This window comes from Danio rerio, chromosome 9 (genome assembly GCF_052040795.2).
Source record: "Danio rerio strain M-AB ecotype USA chromosome 9, GRCz13ab, whole genome shotgun sequence".
NCBI lineage: Eukaryota > Metazoa > Chordata > Actinopteri > Cypriniformes > Danionidae > Danio > Danio rerio.
Genome location: NC_141029.1, coordinates 57,448,048 through 57,466,161, shown reverse-complemented (window position 1 = coordinate 57,466,161; position 18,114 = coordinate 57,448,048). Strand labels below are relative to the sequence as shown.

Here is an 18,114-nt window from a genome sequence, read left to right as displayed (position 1 = left end):
TGCTTGATTTAGCATGAACTATCCTTTTAAAACATAATAAAATCAAATTATTTAGAAGAATGCTGGATACAATTGACTTTCATAGTATTTGTTTTCCTAGAATAAATGTCAATGGTCACCATTTGAACATTCTTCAAAATATCTACACTTGCATTCAAAACAAAAAGTAAATTAATGTTTTGTGGGATGAACTGTTCCTTTAAAAAATAATAAAACCTAATTTTTGTGAAGAATGTTAGAAACTGGTAACCATCAAATTCCACTGTAGGACAAAACAAATACTGTGGATGTCAATGGTTACCATTTTCCAACATTCTTCAAAATACTTACTTCTTTCATTTAAAAGAAAAAGGGAATAAATAAATTTTTAGATTAACTGTACCTTTAAAGATAATAAATCTAAATAATTTTGAAAAATGTTGGAAACCAGTAACCATTGACTATCATAGTATTTTTTACCCCACAATGGATGTCAATGGTTTCCATTTTACAACATTCTTCAAAATATCTACTTTTGTTTACTATTTATATTTGTTTTTGCACAAACTATCCTTTTAAACCAAATTATTCAGAAGAAAGTTGGATTAAATTTACTTTCATAGTATTGTTTTTCCTACAATGGATGTCAATGTTTACAATTTTCCAACATTCTTCAAAAATATCTACACATGCATTCAAAACAAAAAGTGAGTAAAATTTTGGGGTTTTTTTGGGGGTGGGGGGTGGGGGGTGAACCGTCTCTTTAAAGATAATAAAACCAAATTATTGTGAAGAATGTTGGAAACTGGTAACCATTAACTTCCACTGTAGAAAAAACAAATACTGTGGATGTCAGTGGATACCAGTTTCCAACATTCTTCAAAATACCTACTTTTGTTTACTATCTACATTTGTTTTTGCACGAACTATCCTTTTAAAAGATAATAAAACCAAATTATTCCGAAGAATGTTGGACACAATTGACTTTCATAGTATTTGTTTTTTCTATGGATGTCGATGTGCCATTTTCCAACATTCTTCAAAATATCTACTTTAGTATTCAAACATCAAACTCACAAAGGTTTAGAGTAAGCCAATTTCTGTGAACTACCCCTTTAAATATAATAACCTATGCTTTCATAATGCTCTCATTAACACAACATGCCAAAAACCAAATAAAGGGAATTGAAAACCAGCGCAAATGTGAGAACACAAGTCCTCAAAAGCCAAACAGACAATGAAATCATCCGACTGGGATTTCATGCACCATTTTTAACCAATAAAGGATCTTTCCTCTATTTCTATTTCCGGCCAAACACATGAGAAAGCCGAGAGCAATCCTGCTGAACACACACTTTCTTTGTGCTCTTGCTGCAGAAGTGGGAGAAGCAAAGTTGAAGTAAAACTGACGCGTAACGTTAGCATGACTGAATGCGTGTGAGAGGTCAAGGTCAAAGGTCATCACAGGATTTGACACAACAGAAGCGCATTATAATGATAATGAATATGCATGAGTCCATTCAAGACGCAGATTTGTGAAATATTCTGGACTTTATTCAGTGCTTGATTGAGAAATGAACAGCTGAAAAATCACAGTCCTGCTTTGGATTACATGAAATGTTCTTCAGATATGATTACACTGTATCAAATGTCAGTAAATAAAATCAATCAATCAATCAATCAATCAATCAATCAATCAATCAATCAATCAATCAGTAGTGTATTAGTTGATGCTACACATTACAGGTAATACTACATAAAAAGGTCCCATTGATATGAATGCATTAAACACTATCATCCGTTTTCAACATGACTTGTAGAAATGAAGTTTGTATGTCATAAATCTGTCACAGGAATCGTTTCATGACATTTAATTTCACACAAAATCTTTATACTTTGCTGAATATCCTACTACACTGCAAGTACAATATCAGTAAATTAGTATTTTTACAAATGTTGTGTGTTTTTGGGGTTATTTCTGGTTGTGAATTGCATTATGGGATGTTGATCTCTTAATTAGTGATCAGAAAGCTTCAAAATATCTACTTGTGTGTTTAACAGAAAAAAGAAATGCATATAAAACTGCCCAAGGGAAGATTTTTTGACACCGATTGACCTCCATAGTAGGAAAAAACATGATATGGAAGTCAATTGGTGTCAGAAATCTTCAAAAATATCTACTTTTGTGTTCAACAGAAGAAATGCATATAAAACTGCCTATGAGGAAAGATATTTTGACACTGATAAACCTCTATAATTGGAAAAAAAATACTATGGACATCAATTGGTGTCATAGATTTTCAAATTGTGTAGTTTTGGGTTCAACAGAAGAAAGAAACATCACAACTGCAGAGGGGAAGATACTTTGACACCAACTGAGTTCCATATTAGGAAAAAAATAATATGGAAGTTAATTGGTGTCAGAAATCTTCAAAATATCTACTTTTGTGTTTAACAGAAAGATGAATCGCATAAAAACTGCCTAAGGGAAGATATTTTGACACCAATTGACCGCCAAAGTATTTTTTTCTATTATGGAAATCAATTGGTGCCAGCAATCTTTTAAATATCTACATTTGTGTTCAACAGAAAAAAAGAAACGCATTTAAAACTGCCTAAGGGAAGATATTTTGACACCAGTTGACTTGCAGAAAAGGAAACAAAATATAAGGGAAATCAATTAGTGTCAGAAATCTTTAAAATATCTACTTCAGTGTTCAACAAAAGAAATAAATGCATATAAAACTGCATAAGGGAAGATATTTTGAAACCAACTGACTTCCATAGTATTTTTTTCCCTATGGAAGCCAATTGGTGCCAGCAATCTACAAAATGTCTACTTCTGTTTTAAACTGAAGGGGGGGGGGGGGGGGACGCATTAAATTGCCTAAGGGAAGATATTTTGACAACAATTGACCTCCACAGTGTTTTTTCCAATTATGGAAGTCAGTTGGTGCCAGCAATCTTTAAAACACCTAATTTCGTGTTCAACAGAAGCCAATGCAGTTTTATATGCGTTATGTAAAGATATTTTGACACCAATTGACTTCCATAGTATTTTTCCTATTATGGAAGTCATTTGATGGAGCCAATCTTCAAAATATCTACCTTGGAGTTCAAAAGAAGAAAGAAATGCATATAAATCTGCCTAAGGGAAGATATTTAGACACAGTCGACTTTCATAGTATTTTTTTTCCTTTTATGGAAGTCAATTGGTGCCAGAAATCTTCAAAACATCTACTCTTGTGTTCAACAGGAAAAAAATGCATATAATACTGCATAATGGAAGGCATCTTGAGTTTGTAAATAATATAATATATGAGAAATATTAATATCTAGAGAAATAAGTCTGTAAAATAACTGAAAATGTGCTGCAGTTTATTACAAGGTTTTTGTAGTGTAATATACAACACCAACACAGACAATACAGCACTGCACACTATTATAAATGTTCATAAAAGTCACTTTTTCTGACTTTATCAAGGTTAAAAGTTGTTGGAAGAAAGATCAAGCTCCCATAATGCAATTCAAAAGCAGAAATAAATGGAGAAAACAATAAAAACTGCTGATTTACGGATATTTTTTACAGTGTAGAGACACATTTGACAACATAAAGATTATTTCAGTGCAAAATGAACATAATTTCACCCACATTTTAACAAAACATTAAAGCAGACACTCTCTATGTATTAAATGATGGCAACACTTCAGTTTAAGTAACAATTCACACCATTTACTACTGGCTATACTGATCATTTACCATTTGACTATTCAATTTCTGCACCTAAATACCGTTTAAACTCCACAAAAAACATAAACCACCATAACACTGGTATCTTATATTGTATTTATCAATGCAGGTCTTTTTGTTTAATATATTTGATGCACGACTCACAAATCTCACGTCAATCTTCATTAAGTTACTGAATTTGCTAATACTTTAAGTTCTCATTATTAACCAGTGTCTTATTACATGTCTACACTGCAAAAAATGCTTTTCTTACTTAGATTTTTTGTCTTGTTTCTAGTCCAAATATCTAAAAGTTCCTAAATCAAGAAGAATTTTCTAAACAAGCAAAACATATTGCCTTGTTTTGAGAAATATTATGCCAATATTAAGTCAGTTTTTCCCTAAAACAAGCAAAATAATCTGCCAATGGGGTAAGCAAAATAATCTTACGTCAAAAGAAAAAACAAGATTAATTTGCTTACCCCATTGGCAGATTATTTTGCTTGTTTTAGGGAAAAACTGACTTAATATTGGCATAATATTTCTCAAAACAAGGCAATATGTTTTGCTTGTCTAATAAATGCTTCTTGATATAAGAAATTTTAGATATTTAGACTAGAAACAAGACAAAAAATCTAAGCAAGAAAAGCATTTTTTGCAGTGTATTATTAAGATATTAGCACTTATAACATATGATCTTACTCTAATCCAATGCCTAAAGCCAACTACTACCTTAATGGCTACTAATTATGAACTAAGTAAAGGTTTACTGAGCTAAAAGTCTTGTTGATGGTTTGTAATAGTGTGAATTGTACAATTTAAAATAAAGTGTGACCTAAATTACTTGTTACATGTAAAGAACAGGTCATATGGGTTTGTAATATGGCTGTCTTTCAATATAAACAATCTGCAAAGTTGTGATTTTGTCTGAAATTAAAAGTCAGCTCTGAATTTCCTTAAACGAGTCATTATATTCTTGAATCTATAACCTGTTTCCAATCTACGTCAATACAAAGAAACTCATTTGCATAATCTCCGCCTTCCATAAAGTACAAACACTCTGGAATGGGGTGTTCCATTTTAAATAGACCAATTAAAACAGCTGACCAATCAGAGCAGAGTTGGCTTATTGAATGTGGGCGGGGCTTACAGACCTGAATTGATTCAAATGAATCATATGCAAAATGATTCTATTAAATGCAAATTTTAATACAATTTCAAGCATGTTAGGACACTTTAAACACCATATGAGCTGCTCTTTAAAATGCTGTGGATTCCAAAATGTGATGACATTAAAATTTAATTAATAATAACAAGTGGAACCTTAATGTAAAGTGTGCAAATTAATCGGTCATTAGTGATGTAATGATTGGTCTTCGGCAAACGGACAGGAAATGAATCACAGTATTAAATCACAGTAATTAAATAAGAGCATTATTATGTCATCTTTCAAAACAAAAGTCATCGTTTCAGTACAACAATGTCTTATTTCTAACTACAACAAGTGACAGTCAGAATTCAATTCCCAGATGAGATCTAAAATATGGAGTGCAGATATGGACAAATTGACTTCATTTAATGGAGTGTTTAAAGGGACAGTTCACCCAAAAATTATAATTCTGCCATCGTTTACTTGTTAGAAATCAAGTCTTATGTAGGACACAAATAAAGATTCTGACACCAATTGACTTCCATAGTATTTTTTTTCCTATTATGGAAGTTAAATAGTGCCAGAAACCTTCAAAATATCTACTTTTGCATTTAAAAGAAGAAATGCACATAAAACTGCATAAGGCAAGGTATTTTGACACCAATTGACTTCCATAGTATTTTCTTCCCTATTATGGAAGTCAGTTGGTGCCAGCAATCTTCAAATGATCTACTTTTGTGTTCAACTGAAGAAAAAACGCATTTAAAACTGCGTGAGGGGGGATATTTTGACACCAATTAACTTCCATAGTGTTTTCCCCCCAATTATCCAAGTCAATTAGTGCCAGAAATCTTCAAAATATCTACTTTTGCATTTAAAAAACGAAATAAATGCATATAAAACTGCATGAGGGAGAATACTTTGACACCAATTGACTTCCATAGTCATTTTGTTCCCTATTATGGAAGTCAATTAGTGCCAGATATATTTAAAATATCTACTTTTGCGGTCAAAAGAAGAAACGCATTAAACTACATAAGGGAGAGTACATGATGGGTGAACTACCCCTTCAAGTGATTAAATAATGGTTTATAAAACTCACAAGATGCCTAAACATCTGGTCAAAATGTTATAATAGTAATAGGATGATAATAAAAAAGCAGTGAGATAACTGTGGTTTACAGTAGATCCTGTAAGATCTCAGAGCTCCTACACACTAGAAGGAAATAATAGAATTATTAGAGAATAAGGCACATCCGTAAGTGTAACACCCCATTCACACGGGGCTTCAGTGTCAACGCTTGACTGAAGGCGTGTCTGAAGTTGGAACTGACGCGATCATCATATCAGCGTCAGCCAATGAAATTCAGTCAGCAATAGGCCACAGGTTTATTTGCATACAGCGATCTGATTGGCTGACGCTTCCGTCCAACTTTTGCAGCATGCAACGCCACTGAAGCAGCACCGACGGATCCACAATGCAGTTCGGCAACGCCTGACGTCACCCATTCAAAGTGAATGGGAATCGTTGACGCTCCGTGTAAATGGGGCGTAACACTGTGCTTTATTTTCCAATAATTCAACAGCCTGTTGTCAAATGCACCTTAGATATTGATCTGAACTGAATCAACACTGAAATAAATAATGCAAACTCTGCCCTGTACCTGATTCAACATTAAACTGATCTGATAATGACACTATTGTGTTTTAGAGGATACGAATTCATGTCATTTAGCATCATTAGCTATGGTTCTATATGCATTTTGGAATATTGGATAAAACAAAATGCTTAAATGGAAAATTTTGGGATTGCGCATAAAAGACGGCCATTAGTTTATGTATTTACTAATGTAAACTGATAAAGATAGATACCTGTACAGCAATTATAAATCACAGCTCATAGTATATAGCTCATATATAAATATAAAATCCTAAATCATGCTCGTTAACATTAATGCACTGCGAGTTAACATGAACTAACAATGAATGATTTTAATCACATTAATGTTGGTAAAGATTATTGTAATGTTTTATTGTTTGTAAATGCATTAACCAACCAAAAGTAATACCATCTTATTGTAAAGTGTTACCTAAAAGACTAATGATTGATTTAAAAAGAAAATATGATAAAGAATCATTACATCTGTCCATATTTTAATGCACAGAACTTTAATCCACACAAAAAAAAAATGAATGTATTATACATTTCCTGTGGTAAATGGAAAACAAAAATGTGGTAAGCTTTGACTTCCACAGTTTCAATCCAACAATATTTCTGTGCATTGTGCAATATTGCATAACAAATACACAGAGATGTGCATGAATATTAAAAATGCACTTAAATTCAGGAGCACAACTGAGCAGGATAAAATTGATCTCATTTATTAGAGAATAAAAAGACCACCATGACTTCTCCTACATTCTTCTGTCTGGTATTTGCGGCCAGATTATCAGGAAGTGACTACTTTGTTTCTGAATAATTGGAAACGCTGCTTTATTCGCAAATATTTTATGCAATATTCCAGTTTTAAATCTAATTTGCATCTTTGAATGACAACATATCTAATGGTTGACTTGTTTTTTCCCTTATTATATCCACAAAAGCTGCTTTAGAACAATCAGTATTGCATAAAATGCATTAGAACAAAACAGGACTTGACTAAGAACTACTAGTTAATTAGTAATTATTAAAGCTATGGTAATTAATAACCTTAACTTTTCTGATTTTGATTGAAATGCAATAAGGTGCACCTTTTGTAAAGCTGCTTTGAAACAATAATTGTGAAAAGCACTATACAAATAAACCTGAATTGATTTTTCAGTAATGCTTTAGAGAAATGCTATATTAATCCAGTGTGTAGGAGCTCTTTACACAATAGCAACTCAAAGAAAATAAGATAAAAGTGCTAAAATCAGTTCTTCATTCAGCCTGAATGATCAAATAAACCCCGTAACCAGACGGTAGTTTGTTCAAACACGACTCAAGCGATGTGAAATGCCACTTAAATGCATTAAAAGGAGCGTGAAATTGTGGCTGGTGTTGAAACGGAGCGGACACAGGTGATGGTTCTGGAAACTGCAGGCACTTGAGGTGGAGAAACAGCTACAATGTCTTAGCAGTCCTTGTTTTAAGACAAACAAAGAAGGACATCAGACAAAATAGCCAAAAATAAATAAATCAATCAAGCACAACGGTGAGCTTCTGCCATGCAATTTTTGCTTGTTGCCATTGGGATTAAAGTGTTTCAAGCTGATGATCAAATTAAGCAAATGAATCACTTTGATTGGAAGCCAAAAATAAATTAATTAATAAAAATACATAGATTAAGCACTCTTTCACTCAAGTGACTTTTTACTGCTGGTTAAGGCTACTTATTGTAAATGAGCTGAATCAACACAATTCTTGAGTATTTTGTGGGGACAACTTAATTGTATTTACAAAATTAAGTGGATTGGACAAATTAAGTTAACTTAAAGGTACAGTAGGTGATCTACCTAAATACTAACGTCAGCATACTAGCACTAAAAACGCACGTCCCTCCCTTCAGTCCAAAGCCACACCTTCTTAAGTCATGAACATGCACCAAATAGATGAACATAGACAATCTAATATAACACCAAATCATGACATTCACCAGTTAGACAACTTTATAATTTGTTATAATTCCAAACATGCAGGGCTCTCCGATGTAAGTGCGACGTTTAAAGCTCATGGCACAAAAGCATTAGGTGCATGTCCGAATCGCCTTTTGCTATTTTAAGGATGGATAAAGACTCTCTGCGCCCTGGTGCATGGTCTAACAGGGTTGTGCTTATTTTCTTAATGAGTTCTGGATGTGATTAGAGCATAGCTTGCATTAAAACAATCAGAGTCTCGTCTCTCATTCCCTTTAAGAGTCAGTTGTGTCGCTCCATGGCAGATTTGCTATTTACATGGCGGACTTTGTGGGCTCTATTTTGACGGTCCATGCACAAAGCGTAAAGCGCAGGGCGCAAACGCTTTCAGGGCATGTCAGAATGCATTTTTGCTAATTTAAGGACGGGAAAATCCGCTTTGCGCCGTGGCGCATGGTCTAAAAGGGTTGAGTTTATTTTCTTAATGAGTTATAGGTGTGTTTTAAGAATAAACCAAATAAATCAGAGTCTCATCTCCCATTCCCTTTTAGAGCCAGCTTCCATAAGCGCATTCGCTATTTACAGGACGTAAAGTAAGTGGAAGTGGAAAAACTGAGCATTTCACAAACAGTTAACAGTTTTTTTAACAGAAAACAGTTAAACAGAGCATCTACTGCATGAGAATGAGAGATAATTGATCTACTTTCACTTTCGCTCTTGGAAAGGGAAACCTTGTACGCACAGACATCAATTAACAATCAATAATTAATTGCGTTTGTTAAGCGCAAATATTCGTCTCAACTATTTCTAAATTCAGTTCTAATTTCCAGCAAACGAATAAATGAACAATAATGACCAAGTGTGTTCAAAAACCTGAGTTATATCCTAATACACATGCTGTGCCCCATATGGTCTAAAACCAGGTGGGCAAATCTAAGCATGTTTTTAATAAAACAAATATAAATATGGATATAATAAATAATACTGCTAATAATAATAACATTGTACAAAAGCAAATTGTTATGAATGAACTGAAAAAGCCTCCCGAGATGAAGAAGACATGAAGGTAGTGATTTTTCATATTTATGAAGGCTGGAAAATAATATGTTTTGTAATATTTTAATCCTTTATATTTATATTCTATATCTATTCTTATTATATCCTATATATATCCTTAAAATTAAAATGTTTTCATCTGTAAAGATATTTGCGTATTGTTCTACATCTTGTGTGTAGGCTAATAAGCAGTGTGTAAGCGAGGCGCAACTCTGTACTGGAGTTTAGACCGGGTTCGTTTTGAACTAGTGAAAAATCTACTATAGTTTCTCAAAATAGCAACGCGCCAGCAGTACGCCTCCCTTTTTAGACCAGAATGCCTATGGGCGCACATTTGAGCGCAAATGCATTTGCTATTTAAACGACTCTGTGCAAAACAGCAAAACGACACTTGCGTCAAGCTGAAACTAGCAAATAACATTTGCGCCGCATTGCGCTGGGTGTATGATAGGGCCCTGTAAGTGTAGAAACTGAACGCTTCACTAGTGAGAAAACAGTTAAACAGAGCATCTGCAGCGCGAGGATAAAGAACGAGCCTCCTCCATTCATCCTCTTTCTCTTTACTTTCACTCTTTACTCCTTTACTTTGGTGAGAAAACGGTGGAAACTCACTCCACTGAACACATCCATCAGCCCACATATTTAATTTCCTTTGCAAAGCACAAAGATTTGTGTCAACACTATTTCTAAATTCAGTTGTAATCTCCACCAAAGGAATAAAAATGAGCAATAATAATGAAGTGTGCTCAGAAAACGGAGTTATATCCAAACACACGTCCTGTTCTTATTCCCCATATGGTGAAGCAGACGTCTCCAAAACCTCACAGCTGGACACATCTGAACTAGTTCTTATTAAAACGAATATAAATATGCATATAATAAATAATACTGATAATCATAATAACAATATACAAATGCAATGTGTCTGATAATGACTGCTTAATTACAGTAGTGATTCTAAAATAATAATTCTATTACATTTAGCCTGGTTCCTAGTGAATGTGTGCGAAAAAAATAAAATTAATTAATCAAAATAACTGCACACAGCAATAGTTTCAAATGAATATCACCGCAAAGCACAGCAGTTAAAACATGAACATATAATATACGCAATTACAACTTACTTCTGCATTGAGTCCTCTTTGTGGATTCAGAATTAAATGTTTAGGATTGAATTTCTCATGCAGATGTTGGAAGAGAAGTGCTGACATTTTGAGCTCAGATGAAAATAAAATCACCAACTAGCGCCTTTAAATAGTTAATGACGTTCTCATGACGGAAAATAAACTCCATACGAAAAGACTAAAGAGATTCATTCATACTGAATCAATCATGCAGAGAGTTTGAGTGATCAATGAGATGTTTGATCACACACCCACACACTATTAGCATGTCCATTTGAACGACAGGGCCATTAACACAAACACAAGCTCAGAGGTGGTCAACCCTGTTCCTGGAGATCCACCTTCCTGCAGATTTCAGTTGCAACCCATATCAAACACACCTGCCTGTAATTATCACGTGGTGTTCAGGTCCTAATTAACTGGTTCAGGTGTGTTTGATATGGGTTGCAACTGAAATCTGCAGGAAGGTGGATCTCCTGGAACAGGGTTGGCCACCCCTGCACTAGCTGATGAGACGGAGGTTTTGTGTGTAAAACATCATTATTTGATCAGATCACAGCAGAGTGATTACGACTGATAATGGTGAACAGTTCAGCACTAATCAAGCACTGAGGTTTGAAAAGCTGATTGAGGATCTATATTGAACTCATTTTAGCACTATAGATGAGAATTGAGCATGTGATTAAAATGATCCAATCATCTCACTTCAAAGGTTAGGGATGGCTCGATACACTAATTTGAGATTGGGCACAATATTAAAATGTAATAATACCATGGTATCAACACTACATCTATACCATAGGTGACAAATAACCAGCCTCAAGTTGAATTTTCAAGTGAATGTCACAAAAAATAAAAACAAATACATACAATAAACAAAGGCAAAGATTATTCGCATCCAAAATAAGTTTTTCTTGGCATAATATATGTGTTTTATATATGTATTTATGATGCATATGTGATACATACACATGCATAGATATTTGCATTTATATATCATTTGTTTCATGTACACATACTGTATATCTAAATATAAATAAACATTTTCTCAAATATATCTATTAGAGGTGTCAATCTACACTGGTCTCACGGTTCGGTTATGATTATCATGCCATCGATTCAGTTCAATTTGATATCTCGGTGTATTAACGGTGCTTTCCATACACAGTTTTATATTTTCTTTACAGCACAACAATTCTTGTATTAAAATGCATGAATATATTTAGAAACTATTTGTAATACAATTTTGTCCGTTAATACAGGCAGATATATAAACTGCCCCTTTAAACAACACGAGGATTTATAGCAAATCAACTAATATAGATATCCCGCTTGCTGTCTGAGCCTTGTCTAGCGAGTTCTTTCTTACAGCCCGTTGATTGGTCACTCGCTCAACAGAAAGGGCTGCGATTGGCTCTTATGCGCTGGTGCTCTTTACAGATGATAAACACTGATAAACGGCAGCGGCGATCACAGCTGATCTCTGATAGACACGGTGGAGAAAACTCTGCAGACACGCGCTTGTGTCTATATCCAGAAGTATCGCTGTAACAGCCGAGAGGAGAGGAAAAGTCACGCCAGCAGGTCAAATGGACCACAGTGAGAGAGAGAAATGGAGTACTTTCATTTTCTCAATTGCAGTAAAATAGGGGCTTCTGCTGTAAGCCAGTGAAAGACTGTCCAGCAAACACACATGCAGTGAAATTGTGCAGTTTCTGCATTTTTAAATAGTTGGAGCTTTGTTAATACTCGCCTCCCTCACTATAGTAAGCTACAGCGACAAAGTGCATATGAGATTAGTACGTTAGTACATAATGACATTTACATTTAGTCATTTAGCAGACGCTTTTATCCAAAGCGACTTACAAATGAGGACAAGGAAGCAATTTACACAACCAAGAGCAACAATGAATAAGTGCTGTAGGCAAGTTTCAGGTGTGTAAAGTGTAAGAAGCAAAACATTAGCCTTTTTTTTGTAGTTAGTAGAGGAGTCAGAGAGGCAATTGCATATTAGTAAGAAAAATGGAGACTAAATAGTTGAGTTTTAGTGGTTTCTTGAAGACAGCGAGGGACCAACTGGGCAGATTGAACGCGAGAGTTCGGGAAAGTGATTTCTTCCCTCTTTGGGATGGAACCACGAGGCGACGTTCATTCACAGAACGCAAGTTTCTGGAGGGCACATACATCTGCAGAAGTGAGAGCGAATAAGAAGGAGCAAAGCCAGAAGTCGCTTTGTAAGCAAACATCAGAGCTTTGAATTTGATGCGAGCAGCAACTGGCAGCCAGTGCAAACGGATGAGCAGCGGAGTGACATGTGCTCTTTTAGGTTCATTAAAGACCACTCGTGCTGCTGCGTTCTGGAGCAGTTGAAGAGGCTTGATAGAGTTAGCTGGAAGCCCGGCTAGTAGAGAGTTGCAATAGTCCAGTCTGGAGAGAACAAGAGCTTGAACAAGGAGTTGAGCTACATGTTCAGATAGGAAGGGTCGGATCTTTCTGATGTTATAGAGTGCGAATCTGCAAGATCGAGCAGTTCTAGAGATGTGGTCAGAGAAGTTTAGTTGGTCATCAATCATTACTCCAAGGCTTTTCACCATTTTGGATGCAGTAATGGTTGCCCCGTCCATCTGAATTGAAAAGTTATGATGTAGAGTCGGGTTGTTATTATTACTGGTTATAACTGGTTATTATTATTACTGAACCGATACCGAATTTTCCGTGTCTGCATCGCGATGCACCGAAGAAACAATTAATGTTGACACCCCTAATATCTATGTCTCTGATGTCAAAACAAACATTTATTATGGATACGATCCATTTTTTGCCCAGCACTAATATAAACGTATCTCGGCATCGTCCCATGCAGTGTTAGGGAAAGTTACTTCTTGAAGTAATGCATTACAATATTGAGTTACTCCCCAACAAATGAACTAGTTGCATTACTTAGTTTTTATGGTAAGTAAAAGCTAGTTTTAGTTAGTTTTTATGGTCAGTAATGCGTTAACCTTTTGTGTTACTTTTGATTACCTGGCTGAGGCTTGATCTCTTTCAGAACTTTTTTTTCTCTTTTTATTTGAATAGAGGAGTTCTGCAGTTAACTACACACTATATAACCTACACCTACATTTACATAAAAAACACATTAAAAATATTTTGATAATGTTATCTCAGAACTTCCTAACCCTAGATCTATACATGCCGTATATACAGATTACTAAAAGTTTAAAGCAATGTGTTTGCTACTTTAGTACTATTTGTCTTAAAGGGCACCTATTTAACCCCTTTTCCAAGATTTAATACAAGTCGTTTGTGTCTCCAGAATGTGTCTGTAAAGTTTCAGCTCAAAACACCCATCAGATCCTTTATTATGCCTTTCAGAAGATTAGAATTCTCTGCTCTGAGCACACTGTAGTTGTTTTTGGTGCCTGTGCCTTTAATGCTGGTTCTCCCTGCCCACCGTTCCCATGTGTCTGTCAGAGTGTGCCTCAATCTCTGCCTCGGCTGCACTGGATAAACAGCACAGTGACAGACATTAAGGAACCAGATCTCATATGTGAGAAGTAAAAACTTTACCAATGATTATTTGATGTATTTGTTGTGGAGTTGCAACGATAAGTGACACAATGGTTTTACAAAGTTGTTCTCACACACACACACACACACACACACACACACACACACACACACACACACACACACACACACACACACACACACACACACACACACACACACACAAACACAAACACAAACACAAACACACACACACACACACACACACACACACACACACACAAACACACCAGGATTGAAGCATCTTTTGTTATAATTGTATATGTATAAATGAAAAATGTATATATTTAAATAATTAATCTGGGGTTGCCACAGCGCAATGATCGGCTAACTTATACAGAATATGATTTATGCAGCGGACGCCTTTCCAGCTGCAACTAATCTATGGGAAACATCCATACACACTCATTCACATTCCTACACTATGGCCAATTTAGCTTATTCAATTCACCCATAGCGCATGCCGCATGTCTTTGGATTTGTGGGAAACCGGAGCACCTGGAGGAAACCCACGCAGCACGGGGCTAAGAAAGACACTGACTAATATAAAAAAGAAGACTACATTTCTTAAATAATGACTTTAAAGCTATAAAATGACCGGAATAATCAGGAGATGATCCGCGCTGAGCAGCAACGTCACTTTAATGTAAAGATATTTTCCCACAGCCGCGGGAAACACAAGTTGCAAAGGGAAAGCAACGATTTGCAGCAGATTCGGGAGCAAATTAAAAATCCCACCACTTGTGCGTGCACGGCTCTTTGTTTATTTTAAACCTAATGTGCTTTTAGAACATTTTGTATGTTACAGTGAGCCTGCAATGCATTAAAACATTTCCTTGCAGCAACAATTGGCAGTATGCGCAAATTCTCTCTCTCACACACATGCGCGCGGTCAAGCACAATTACTATGTATTTTAACAAATATTTAATTTCATGTTAATAGGTCTAAATAATAGCCTATATTTAAAAATATATTGCTACTGTAACCTATTGAACAATCTGCAGTTTCGCGGCTCAATCGCTGTGAACAGCTGTGTCTCATTTCAGAGCTCTTTCAGTTCTCAAGTTGTCATGGTAGCACACAACGTAATCGATGCATCTATGCTCGACTTTTAAGGTTTCACGACAGAAACGTGCACGAGCAGTTATCTAGATTATTTAAACTCAGACTAGTCAGATCAAACGATCTTCAACTTGCTGTTATGGAACCAATTTAAGCGTGGACGTTTAGTTCAGCTCTTTGAAGTCAGGCTTTTGACTTTAATCCCCGCTTTTCTTAACCACTTTTATGAAATAGCCCCCTGGTTGCTTTGCGCACGTCCTGGCTTGTTGATATTATTATACGCGTTACCACAGAGACGTGTTAATATGCAGGTTTCACTCAATTCTGGAAAACTGGACTCCTACGTCAAGTCGCGGTGGGCTTTAAAATGAGAGGGATTTGGATGCTATTTTAAAGTCAGAAAAAAAAAAAAGAAACTGATTGTGTTTATAGATCAACCCAATATGACTGTGGACACTATACCTACACACAGCTGTCTAAACAGCACACAAAAGATGATTTTCATCAGGTGCCCTGTAAAATCACCGTCCAGTGAGATTTATTTCCCCTTTCTTTGATGCGTTTGAAATAATGAACTCATTCTCTAATTGACTGATTGATTCATTGTGACAACTTTAATTTCAATTCAGCAATTTATTTCTTAAAAGCGAATGATAAAAGCAAAAAGTAATATAATACGTAATTTGTTACTTGTAATGTGTTCCTATGCATGTGCGACAAAGGCGGAAGATGCAGAAGAAATGTCAAAACCATCCGCAGCAGTTTATTAGTTTATTATTCAATGCTAAACAACCACTCTTAAGGTTGATTTATACTTCTGCGTCAAACGCCGGCGTATGCTACGGTGCTGACGCATAGCCCTTCACTGTGGCCATCGGCGTCGCTGACGTGCACCTCTCAAAAATTGTAACTACACGTCGCAACGACGCGTAGCGCAAGCTCTGTGATTGGTCGGCTTGGTAGCGCTGAAGAGTCTGGGCGGGACCGAGAGCCGCATGAATGGTGCGAGCCTGATGGAGCGATTGTTTACAAGTGTGGAGTCCCGTGAAGGAGCTCCGGATGGAAAGTTTTGTTTTGTGTTTACCTCATAGTTAAAGTTGTTGCACGTCCGCCGGTTCCTGCCTCAAAATGAGCGAGTTTGAGCCACTTGTACATCCCGGAAGTGTTCAGGAAAACAAAACAGCAGCGAAGAAACTCGACACAAAGGAACATTTACACCTCACTGCCCACTAGTGTTTCGGAAGTGTTAATGCAGACCAACAGAGACAGCGCGCAGAAGTATAAATGCACAGCCACGCACGTTGCCTGCGCCATGGGTCACGCTGGTCACTTGACGCAGAAGTATAAACCAGGCTTAAGAGCTCATCAGAAAGCAAAATGCAGGATACACAGATTAAATTCATTCTGCAGCACCCCAAAGACAACTTAAGTCTGTTTATTTGTATTTTTTTGATAATTTATCGAGTTCATTGTGAAATTTTCAAGATATGTTTGTAATATGGAGGTAACAAACACATTTAGACTGCCAAGTTTTGTGTTTAATGCATGTTTACATATCATGTCTTATCACTCAGTTCCCACTGTAATTTATTTTTTTCCTAAAGTGAAAGAATAGCAACACTATTTAATCATCATCTGATTATGCAGGTTAAAATTGTTTAAAATTATGAGTTTTTTTCCCTAGTACTAGGTACAGCATATCCCTACTTGAGGTTATTATAAACTTTACAACTGAATGGCAAAATGATTTTGAATTAATTAATTAATTAATCATGTTGTTTTACTTATTTATCATGTTATGCCTGTGCAATTAATCAATTTAATTTCAGTTTTGATTGTGATCATGAAGCGATGAATCAGTATAATGTGGTTTGATCAGTCTGCCTTTATTCCTGTGCAAAATTCAGTTTCATTTGTAAATCTGTAAACTCATGCAGCATTCCTTTTGCAGTACGAGACGTCTAATCTAACATACAAAAACAGATCGTCTCTGACTAGATCATCCAGCTCTAGTTTTTGCTGATGCTATTTAACCTGATCACGCCATTTATTATCTCACTGATAAAGAGGCCAAAAGAAAGCATTCGAGATTGCAAGAAAAAAGGAAATGCAGTGTATAGTCTCAGACATGTTTCTGCAGCACAACTTCCTGCTGCGGCTCAGATAAGATCAAATGCTTGATCAATTTCTGCCAATCAGTGCAAAATAATAAGCCTGCATCAGCAAATCAGTTCACACCACATGAACCATTGTGTTGCGTCACATCTCTCCTCTACAGTCATCCAGCATTGGTTAGTAGTTATTGCTGATGTTAAGCTGATTTCATGAGGTGTATTATTATCTCACTAATGAAGAGAGTCAAAGGGCAAGAGAGAAAAGGGCAGGGATGGGCGATATGGATTGATTATATCAGGGATTCCCAAACTTTTTTATTCCGGGACCCACCTAGGCAAGTAATTTAATCTCAAGACCCAGCATAATATTTTAATATGGAAAAATGGGTAAAAAATGTATCCATTCAAAGCAGTCAAAAATATATGGTGTGTGGTTTTTTGGATTTTGCGATTTGATATGCACAAAATGAGGCTCGAAGGGCTTTTTGTGGGATGCTGGCTGTAACTGTGATCAATTGTTTGTTGAAAAAGATACTCTTCTTTTTTTAGAAGAGAATATGATCAACCTTTGATCAAGCCCCTTGATTATGATCAAGCCCCGTCACATTGCAGTAAATTCCACTGCTAGTGTAGTCATAAGAAACTAAATCGCTTTTTGATCGACTACTACAAGCTGGGAAAACGTCAGATAAATATGCCAATGCAATTAACGT

General features: G+C 35.8%; 1 protein-coding gene across 5 annotated transcripts in view; it reads right to left on the bottom strand.

Moving 5' to 3' along the window:
• mospd2 (motile sperm domain containing 2) overlaps window positions 1-18,114 on the bottom strand; it is a 70,637-nt gene that overhangs the window by 23,621 nt on the left and 28,902 nt on the right. The window contains exons 10-11 of one of the 5 annotated variants that reach the window (XR_015498819.1): window positions 3,256-7,981; window positions 1,512-2,724 (exon numbers count right to left, since the gene is read on the bottom strand). The exons of 2 other annotated variants lie outside the window; for them this stretch is intronic. Coding sequence is in view for 1 of the 3 variants with exons in the window: in XM_087266387.1 (XP_087122513.1) it covers window positions 7,973-7,981 (9 nt within the window). In the remaining 2 variants the exon portion in view is untranslated. Of the gene's footprint in view, window positions 1-1,511; window positions 7,982-18,114 lie in introns of those variants that run through there. 2 more of the 5 variants (XR_015498820.1, XM_087266387.1) reach the window with 2 other exon arrangements.